Raw genomic sequence first — 10,384 nt, 5'->3', positions numbered from 1 at the left:
AGCCATGAACCCTATAAAGTGGCAAGTTCGTCATGTATCAATATGTCGGCCAATCGCGCCACAGCATAGTCAATCGTCTCGCCGAGTCTCGATGAACGAGGCTCCGCAATTCCGCGGGCCATTGGTGTTGTTGGCTTTCGATAAAATAGCTGCCTAGAATCTAGTCAGTTGGCTTCCAAGAACGCGGGAGTACATTATTAATAGCAATACCGACATCTCAATCGTACAATGCGATGGGTGACAGGCGAGATGGGGTGGCATTGATGCAAAGAAGCACCACCCTGGTCAACTACCTAGGTGCCTAGGTCGTTAGTACCAGGTAGGGAGGATTGCAGAAAGACTCGAAACATGGACCCTCCGGCCTTGGCTTCCGAATCCCCGTCCGCTTGTGCCTGGACCCTCTTGCTGTCATCGAAAACAGCGAGAAGCACGGCACACGTGCATGCAGAATAGCACGGACTGGCGGAGAATGGAGTGTTGGGCGAGAATAAGTTTGAAAAAAACGACAGATCTTGTGTCATCCGTCATTCGGTTCCGTGTGCCGTGTTTTGCCCCTGACAGATTAGTACATCGTTCTTTCCCCTTCTCCATCGCTCCTGCCGGGTGCTCCTTCCACCGACGCTGGAGTGGCGCCAATATTGCATGTCGCATGTCGACGGGTCGCAGATCGTGGTAGACAGTTGATGACATTAGTTCGGGAGGAGATCCAAAGATGTATGTACATACACACACACAATTTCAGAAAAAAATACTCCACGGAGAGAGCGTGTAGGTGTGGGTGTGGGCGTGGGTGTGTTTTCGGCAGACTACGTATGATGTACGTGCCAGATACAGAACTCTCTCTAGTACAGGCCAAGGCCAACCTTGGTTCGCCCTCTAGAAATGGCATTTCCTTCTCAGTAGTGTTCGACTTCAATTACACCTAGACAGCAGCAGCCTCCCGACTACTCTGACTTGAGCAGGTTCTCCATTGTCGACTGTTCTTCTTGGCCAGATATGATACTGACCCCACCAGGGTGGCACTCTTCTTGGCCAAGATGGAATGAAACATGCAACCTGGAGTTGCTATTCCGTCTCCCTTGTCTCGTGATTCTCCGAGTTCTTCGGCTGGCCTTGGCTTGTTGCTCGCACTCCCCGCCGTCGCCGTCGGTTCTCGACGTTCTCGAGTCGAGTCCAGCCTTGTCTATGAGGAGGGTCGATGGCGTATTGAGGAACTATATGGAGCAATCGTAGCCGGCCAGCGTCTCTCTCGGCGTTTGTTTTGCCCGTTTCGCGTCGCAGCTCTTATTAATGTCGCACGTTGGTGGTGCAAAGAAATCAAAGCAAGTGTCGGGTTGCTCGATCCAAGGCGGCATTATACATACATACATACATACATGGGCACCGCTCAAGGAACAAGGAACCAAACTAGACATTTTGCTGGTCCCAGCCCTAGCGTCTCTCCGCCACGCTAGTTGGCTCGCCCGGCCGGCCCTGGGGTCAATTTGATCTCATTACCCCAGCTGTCGCGGTCAACGAACAAGGTCCGTTTTCCAGTCCAGTCTCCAGAGAAGGCCAGAGAGCCTCGACCGGCCCCGCCCCTTGCCTTGCGGCGCCTCAGTCCGTTGGTCGGCTCTGTGGCTGTCAGTCGTCCAAGTGCCATACAGGTCCGGCTGTGGCACATTCCAGCCATCCATGTCCATCCATGTCCATCCCACTCGCAACGACAACCCGTTCACCCTGCTCAGTCAATAGTAAGCCGCTTAGCTCACCATCACCTCCTGCGCGACAGCTCCGCGATACCTCACCACTGCTAGTCCCTGTGCTTGCGAGCTTGCTAGACGCTCCTCTACATCGCCTTGGCACCTTGTCGTCTTCCCAGAAGCACAGTTCTCGGGCCTTTTGCCCGGCTGGCCTCACACTCCAACGGCGCTCAGTTTTCCGCACCGCAGTTCTTGCGAGGCAATGCGCCATGCCCCGCACTAGCTTCTCGCGAAATCCCTTGTTGAGGGTCTCTAGGCCAGTATCGGCGTGCTCGCGATGTGAGTTGATGCAATATCATGAAACCCGCCTAGTAAATTCTGCCCGTTTCTCCAACTGACCGTTATCTTATTTGCCTAGGTCGTGCCGCCAAGGTCAAGGTACACAGTACTTCCGCCAAATGCTTGCAGGGTTCATCTTTGACAGCTAACCTCTCGTGAACCTCAGTGTGATGGCAAACTACCTGCTTGCACCGCTTGTGAAAAGGCAGGTCGTGATAATGAATGCTCGGCAGCCAATGATCAATTTGCCAGAGGCAAAGAACGGAGGTGTGTCATCAGGGCGACGAATTTTGCCCGTGTCCCGGCTAACCTCTCTGTGTGAACAGTTATGTCGCTGCTCTTGAACTCCGTATCGAGAAGCTCGAACGACGCTTGGATTATGCAAAATCTCGAAAAGACTCCGTTGGACAGCATGAAGCCGATGGTACTACTAACACCAACCTCACTGAAGCGGAGAGAAGAGATTCCCTAGCGGCTATTCGAGCTGCGATCCATCGCAAGGCGGCGCGTAACCGGGAGGACTTGGACGTCAACTCCCTAGTATCAGACTTTGGTATCCTGTACGAGCTTTACCTAGTAGCGCGCTTCTGTCCTCTTTTCTCCTGTTTCTGTTTCCCCCCCCTCCGGTACCGTTTCTAACAGTATACGTATTTGCAGATCGGTCGATGCCACCACTAGAGATTTTGAGCCTTCTCTGGGCAACATTACTTTTGCAAGGCTTGTCTTGGCGGTTACGACAAAAGACTCACTACCAGAGCCACCACAATCCATGCTGCCTTCTAGACAGGCCGCCAACACGATCGTGCAGTATTTCATGGCAAACATTTACTCATTGTTTCCGTGTTTCTCTGAGACTGCGCTCTTGACAATATTAGACGACGTATACCGTCAAGACGACCGCGTTATCAGGGACTCTGACTACTGGTTGCTGTTTCTGGTACTTGCCATCGGCTCTACCTCTCAAAGTCGCAAGATCAACGATGAGTATTATGTTAGCGGTGTCAATTTCGTTTGCAGAGCCATGTCTTATGCAGATCGAGCGCTTGGGCCGGGATATGTCACTCAGATCCAGTCGCTACTTCTACTAACCATATATTCCATGCTGGATCCTGCTCACTTTGATACATGGCATCTAATAGGGTTCACGTCGAGGGCTGTGGTTGACTTGGGATTGCACCAGGACCCTCCCACATCGTCAGTGTCGGACCGGTCCGCCCTCGATATGCGACGCAAGATATTTTATTGTACCTACGCTCTCGACCGGTCAGTTATTTCCTTGCTCCCCTATTTCGTGTGTGCCATCACATGCTTACTTGAACCAGTGCTATCAGCATGGCCCATGCTCGGAGCTTCTCGTTTGCGGACGAATCTATTAATGTTGCATTCCCTCAAATGTCGAACTTGGGGGATAAGCCGGCCAATTCGAAACTTATATCCGGTCCTCAATCCGCGGACCCGGCCTTGTTACTTTTCCAGCTCCGCCGAGCCCAGTCATATTGGTACCAGCTTCTTTATCAATCAGAGCAGACTCCTTTGTCGAACCCTACCGGGTTTCTTTGGCAGATGTGCTTGGATATGAGAGAATGGCAGGAGTCCCTCCCCAACACATTACCACCTGGAATTCGGCAAATGTTTGAGCAGGAGCTACGTTACAGCTATGTGTACTGCATTGCACCGTCAGCCAGAGCACCTCAAATCACAAACTACATTCGAGTCCTGATATTCGAGTATTCTCTAGAGTATCTCAACAACATGTATGACATTGCATACAGTGGTTTAAACAGCGCATTCTACACATACCATGATGCGTTAAAAGTCTACTTCATGGCCAATCAGCTACTGGCTGTGCTGCGAGACGCACAGGATTTACTCGTCTTTGGGGCACATGTCCCACCTCCGCCAGCTCCCCCTGGCTCTGCGCCTGCTCCGCCCATACCTCGCCGCCATGTGAGACCTGATATTCCCGTGGGTGGCAATCTATATCTTGATAGAACTATTTGGTGTTTAGAGCGCATCCCCAAGACGTTGCAGCTTTACGGGATGAAGTGGGAAGATGCACTGATGCTGGAGCGGAGCTTTGTTCAATTGTCCAACGGGACGGTGGACCGCCTGAGAAATCTTCGCCAGTTGTCTGGTCACAACCAGTATCAAAACGGAGTCCAATCTATCACTCCTTCAGGAGTAGTTCAACTTCAAGGCCAGCAGGCACCCGCTGGCATGAGATGGGTAGGAGTGGATGCAACTCAGATGATGCACGGAGGACCTCGTCAATAGCCGACATGACCGACCTTTTTTTTTTTTTGTTAAATTTGAACAATGATGTATGTTTATGGGCTTTTGACGGGCACATGGCGTTTGTTGCAAGGGAAGAAAAGGATACAATACCCGCACTTGTATGTCCTATTTTGAATACTACTCACGGGCACGGCCGAATCATGTACGCATAAGGTCGCGGCTCTTGATGCTTGTCCATCCCTGGCTATTTCCGTATTACATTGCGGACTTCCACGTGCTTTGGTTGCTATCAAGAATCGAAAGTTTGGAAATAAAAAAAACCGGTACCCAGAAACGGCAAAGTGACATGAAAGATGCCAGAACAAAGCAAAGGCACACGGCTAATATCAACAACAGCATTAATCCAACCACTGTAGCCGCCACCTCGTGACTATTTTGGTTCACGTACTCGACAGAATTTTGTCTCTTGCATTGCCGCCTTCACAAACACTGGGAGTACTAATCATTCGCCTTGGAGCAAGTATATATCCAGAGGAACGTGTAAAATCGGAGCTGTTTTAAAAAGGTGGCTGTCTTTGTTACAAGGGGTTTTGAAGATATCGACTTGGTAGAGGCAGCATGTAGTTGGGAATATGATAGATTCTGTCGTTTTACAGTACGAATAGCCCTGGTTTTGAGCATCATCTATGCCAGAGCAGGGCAGCGCTTCGGTCAGCAATGAGTACACTATTCGCCAGAAATGACGTCGAGCCAGATGTTTTTTTTCTGAACAGACGCACTTTGCACTGTTTGAAGTGCATTGTGTCGATGGGTAGAGACACTGCAGATGATGCCAGAATATCTCAAGGAGGATGGATGGCTTCCAAAACACACGATATTCAAGATGGAGGAGAAACGGCATGCCGCCAATGCTTATTGATTGACCGGCAATATTGATACGCCTAACATCCTGGTCTACTCTACACGGAGCTTTTTCCCATTCGCCCTCCAACAAATCACCCAAGATTTCTCAGATGGAGTAAAAAGACTAGAATCAACAAAGGTCTCTCACCCATGCCCCCTTTCGATCCCTCCCTTCCTTTCACAAAGGTAGCACCGAGGCAAATAAAAAAAAAGATATATATCAAAAGCAGCATGAAAGAACATTCCCTGTACGCCCCTTCCCCCAACGAATTGTGAATACCCTTCTTGTCAAAATCATAGCCGTACTGAACGTCCTTCTTGTATGCCAGACTCCACGGCTCGAGCAATCAGAGGGCCAAGGCTACGGTCTCCGCTTGTGATGGGAAGTGTCTGCAACCAATCTGTCGAGTTGGACGGCAAGCGCCCTCGACTAGAGTACAAGCGTGATTCGGACTGGGGAGAGCCCGTCGAGATTTGCCCAGAGCACCGCTCAGGCGTGGCTTTGTCCGCCTTGTCCCTGCCGCTTTGCGTGACGGAGGACCCCTAGGCCGCTCGAGGATCTTGCATGTGCAGGTTTTTGGTTTGGCGAGGGAGCTTGCGATCACGCTCATATGAATACCCACAGTTTGCACATAGAGACTAGCATGTCCGTTAGCACCAGGCATCATCAGGGGACGGGGGAAGAGGACGCGGTCAACTGGAAAAACATTCGACTTACCTTGGGGCCGGCAGGGCCATCGCGAACTGCCCATACACTGGTTCCCCATACTCGGCAGTGTGTGCACCTCCATGTGTGTCTCTCGACGTCTGTCAATGCGCCTCCACCGCCGTAGCCACCGACATCCGGGGTTCCACGACCTCCAGGCGTTCCGCTGCGGTTCAGCGGGCTGAGACTTCTAAACCGTCGCTTCTTCTTCGATCGTTCGCCTCTGCCCATCCTCTCCTCCTCCACTTCCGCAGGGGCGCCGAAAGGCGTGCCTCCCAGCATGCCGGCTGTCGAGCTAAATCGCGCCGTCTCACGACGCAATCGCCGGGCTTCTCGTTCCCGTTCGCCTTCTCGTTTTTCTATTTCCTCCTTGCTCAGGAATTCAACCTTGGGCTCCCAATCATCCGCCAAATGGTCCGGATCATACCTCCACCCTGCTTCCGTCCCCAAAGCCGCATCGTTGGGCAAGTCTTGTTGTAGTCCACCCCAGCCAGCAACCAAGCCACCGGCTTCGCAAGCCTCCTTCTTCAGCCGTAGAACGGCTTCATAGATCGCGTGGGTCATTGCCGGTATCCATTCGCCTGTTAATCCCAGATCTGCACAAGTCATCTTTGCAAACGCCTCGGCTGTGCCAGGAGGATGAAGTAGTGACCACTCGAACTTGTCTGTATACAACATAGATGACAGGTTGAGGCTTAAATTGATGATGCAACGGTAGGTATCATCGGGGTTATAGTCGTCAGAGTCCGGCAGGATCGGTGTAGCTTCCGCCGTGACATTTGGTGCTGCAGTCTGCGACGGGGTTGCTACGCCGGCGCCACCTCGAGCAGGAGTATCTGGTCGTGAAAGTGCTCTGGCAATCGAAGCCGGCGAGTCTTCTCTCGACTTCATCATCAGGCTCGGCCTCGGTGTCCCAACAGCCGTCCCATTGGCACCGCCTGTGGCCGCCGGCGCCGGCACCGCTGCCGGTGTATTTTGTTCCGTGTGGAACAATGGATGAAGCGCAACGCCTGCATATTCCTCAAGCTGAGTTCTAATTTGTTTGCTAATCTCGGCAACCACCACGCCGCGGTTAGGCAGGTCCAGGTCCTGGGCGAGAGTCTGCGCAAACTGGTCAGTAGTAATGAGTGTTTCGTGCAGATTCCAGCAAAATATGTCTCTAAGCTTGTACGGCACTGTCATCTCACCGGGTCGATATTGAGGAAGAGAGCTATCGACTGCAACGGTATTTGGGATAGGAAAGGCCGCAGCAGGGACAAACGCCGGTATATCGAGATCGATTCGTATAGGAATCAGGGTGAGGGGAAGGCTTGCTTGCGCAGCATTCTGTTGGTCGCTCTTTAGTGCTCGGTTCTTGCCCATCCAGTCGCGCCAGATGCCTTGAACTTCCACGGGCTCCTTGGTATCTTTGCCAGCCTTCTCAGCCAAATCTTGTCTGGATGCAGAATCTTCCTTGCGCAGACTCCTTAGGCCAGTCGGTCGACGGCGGGTGTCGTCACTATCTTCTTCCAAGTCATCGTAACCATCCTCGGCGTAGTTTATGATGGTGGTGCCTCGCTTCGTCGTTCTCGAGAGGGGTCCCGAGGGCGCACTGGGCAGCACTGGCGTCAGGAGAGAATTGTTGTAAGCGCGCAGGCGAGGCGCATAAGATGATTGAAAAGCCTGAGGCCTTGATCGTTCCATGATGTGCAGTAGACGACCGTATCGGTCAGGTCATGCTGGCGCAAGGGAGCAGCTGTGGTGAGGCGATCGCAACGCGCAGCAGGGGGCTGGGGCAAACCCCGTGTCCGCAATTGACTGCAAAAGCGCGGCCCTGGCAATCAGCTATCTAGCGGTCGTTCCGGGATGATACTGATGGATATCGCAGTTGGGATGGTGGTGGCGTGGATGGATTGGACGAGGTTCGATGATGGTTGAAGCTTTCACAGTCGCGACTCGTGCATCCATCGCTTTGTCAATCGCGTTGTTGGTCAAAAATTTCGGCATATTCCGTTTCGCAAACAAGGAATGTGGCGGTGCGCCACGGTAGATGTGCACTAGCCACACACATCTTTCGTTCTCGACCGCGCCATTTGCCGCACGTCTCCTCCTTCAGCCGTCTTACTGTACATAACTGTAACTGGAGATAAAAGTACACATGAGAGGCCAAATTTGATTTGGCTTCCGCGATTTAGAAGGGGGTAAAAAAACAGGCTGACTGATAGAGTCAGTTTGCGTTCACATACATAGTTTACCCGAGGAGCGACGCCAAGAGCACGCATAGCAACAAACACAACACACTCTGGCTTGACCAAGAACTTCTTTGCTTAGTATATCTAATGACTCTACTCCGTTTGAGACGGAGTAATTTACAACCAATAGATGCACCATTTTAGACCGTCCAGCACGATTCGGTTGTGCTGCAGCAAACCGAAGTAGCAGTACCATCAAGTACATGACATGTATTGGCTAACAACATAATTTGGTCCAACTAAAAGGGATTGTCATCTCCATAAAGCTTCTGAAACATTTCGGCGCAAACTTTTGCAAATAATGATAATAAATCGCCCCCTTAATACATGATATTTGGTCTTTTGCGCAAAGAGACGGCCTGATGTGACTGGGACTGCAGCTGTACCTAAAACGGCTTCTGACCGACACTAAGCCTGTCAGCGAGAACTACACGCAGCATCTATCCGATCTGTGGTTTACTCACATGTTCCCTTCTGGGGCGAACCGGCAAACATCGAAGAACTTGTAGGGCTCAGAGATGCTGTAAGCTCGAGCACAGCCAATCCGGGTGGTGGTAGACCACATACACTGGGCTACTCAGAAAATCAGTTTGTTCCCGAACAATATCGCTAGTGCAAAAGGAGGACCTGTACTTACACCAATGAAGCCACGGCTCTTTTCCAGTAGTTATCGGCTGGCCGGTATATAAACGCTCTTGCGATAACCAGGCACGCATTGCCGCTACGATAGGGCTGTCATAATCCGCGTCGCACTGTCCGGCTGATTGCTCGTACAGGTTTTCGCCCTGGCTCGGTCGATATGACACTGGGGAATGTTCAAAGGGCTGCATCCCGCTTCCCATTTGATTTGCCCAAAATTGAGCATAAGCCTCCAGGTTGGCGTCCCATGAAAGAGGTTGGAGGCCTTTGCCTTGACGAGCCTGATTTACAAGTGCCAGGGCCATGCTCGGATCATTGCTTCCGGCTATGGCAAGGCCGCTCTGAGCCAGAAGGCAGGAAATAAGTGAACCAACGAAGATCTTCATGGTTGCAGCCTGTCCAGGGACTTGGCCAGGATGTGACGCTCTAGATTGATTTGGAGAGGATACCGGGCGTTGTAGTTTGTGTTCAAAGTTGAAGTTGCGTAACCCAAGGCAAGAATTTCCTGTCTTGCAGACCAAGGAGAAATTCTTCATAGTATTTCTCAAATGGCAGGCGCCATGGATATTTTTGCCGGATTCCGAGCATACTGGTCAGGAACGACACACACACGGAATCACATCAGGCAAGAGCTCCGCTCAGTTGCGAGGTCAGTCGCCCGTATGCGGTATCTCAGCACAAATTTAAAATGAGAAGACATCGAACTTGGCGTAATACGTTGCTTGGGTTGTTTGGATCTAAAAACGATATTATGTACGGAGTACATGCGAGAATATCCTGCGATATTGCAACCCATGCTTCAAGCCTCCAGCCAGCTCCAGTGGCCCACCAACTGTCGCCCCAGGTGTCTCGCGTGGACCCGCCTGGCTTATGACGTGCCCTTGGTTTCTCGAACTCTCGACCGCAAAACTTCAACTTCCCCCGACCAAGCTCTTCAGCAATTTCGACAACCACTGGCAATTACCGCCCTCTTTGCTTTTAACCACGCCACCAAGAATCCGCAACATCACACACTATGGCATCAAGAGCAACAACGTTGCTCTCATTTACTTTACGGCAACTGCGCCCTCAACGGCTCCGCGCAATCCCCTTGCAGCCGTCGACCTTCCGCTCTGCAAAGCCCTTCTCCCCCATCGTCATCCGAGCAGCACACTCGATTCCCCGCCCACCCAAGAAACCAGTATACTTGAACCCCGAAGCCGAAGCGCAAGCAAACGATTCCAGCGAGGCGCCCGCAAGCGAAGGAGAACGCCCAGAGGTCAATCCTGCATACTACCAACTGTCGTTTACTTGTGTGCCATGCGGTCATCGCAGCCACCATAATGTCTCGAAGCAAGGGTATCACACGGGCTCGGTCCTTATCACATGCCCTAGTTGTCGAAATCGACATGTCATCAGCGACCATTTAAATATCTTTGGAGAGAGGAAGGTGACAGTCGAGGACTTGATGCGGGAACGGGGAAGACTGGTCAAGAGAGGCAGTCTTGGTGAGGATGGGGATATTGAATTCTGGCCTGAAGAGACAAGTGGTCAGACAGAAACAGCGAAGGAGTGATAAGTCTGCCATTGCATACAGGTGGATAGCTACCATACCATTGTACGATTAGTGGCATTGTAGGATTGCACTGAACTGGCGTCGGCGTTTGAAT

At 51.7% G+C, this 10,384-nt stretch overlaps 4 protein-coding genes across 4 annotated transcripts; 2 read left to right on the top strand and 2 right to left on the bottom strand.

Moving 5' to 3' along the window:
* Positions 1–1,684: 1,684 nt before the first annotated feature.
* On the top strand, positions 1,685–4,295 carry MAA_04145 (N-terminal binuclear Zn cluster-containing/DNA binding domain-containing protein; the record flags this gene model as incomplete). The annotated part of the gene is made up of 6 exons (XM_007822143.1): positions 1,685–2,021; positions 2,101–2,120; positions 2,188–2,288; positions 2,348–2,581; positions 2,679–3,284; positions 3,344–4,295. 6 exons carry the CDS (start codon positions 1,685–1,687, stop codon positions 4,293–4,295), a joined length of 2,250 nt encoding a protein of 749 aa, XP_007820334.1.
* A 1,407-nt stretch (positions 4,296–5,702) lies between these two features.
* Positions 5,703–7,548, bottom strand: MAA_04146 (snf5/smarcb1/ini1; the record flags this gene model as incomplete). The annotated part of the gene is made up of 2 exons (XM_007822144.2): positions 5,703–5,798; positions 5,878–7,548. The coding sequence occupies 2 exons, from the start codon at positions 7,546–7,548 to the stop codon at positions 5,703–5,705; spliced, it is 1,767 nt and encodes a 588-aa protein (XP_007820335.2).
* Positions 7,549–8,482: 934 nt separating this feature from the next.
* On the bottom strand, positions 8,483–9,121 carry MAA_04147 (SCP-like extracellular; the record flags this gene model as incomplete). The annotated part of the gene is made up of 3 exons (XM_007822145.2): positions 8,483–8,504; positions 8,561–8,669; positions 8,734–9,121. The coding sequence occupies 3 exons, from the start codon at positions 9,119–9,121 to the stop codon at positions 8,483–8,485; spliced, it is 519 nt and encodes a 172-aa protein (XP_007820336.2).
* Positions 9,122–9,750: 629 nt separating this feature from the next.
* MAA_04148 (Zinc finger, DNL-type) lies at positions 9,751–10,290 on the top strand (the record flags this gene model as incomplete). Its single annotated transcript, XM_007822146.1, has 1 exon — positions 9,751–10,290. One exon carries the CDS (start codon positions 9,751–9,753, stop codon positions 10,288–10,290), a length of 540 nt encoding a protein of 179 aa, XP_007820337.1.
* Between the last annotated feature and the right edge of the window lie 94 nt (positions 10,291–10,384).

Source organism: Metarhizium robertsii (genome assembly GCF_000187425.2).
Source record: "Metarhizium robertsii ARSEF 23 chromosome Unknown MAA_Scf_5, whole genome shotgun sequence".
NCBI lineage: Eukaryota > Fungi > Ascomycota > Sordariomycetes > Hypocreales > Clavicipitaceae > Metarhizium > Metarhizium robertsii.
Note: the sequence above shows the minus strand (reverse complement) of the source record. Positions and strands in the feature narration are given on the sequence as shown.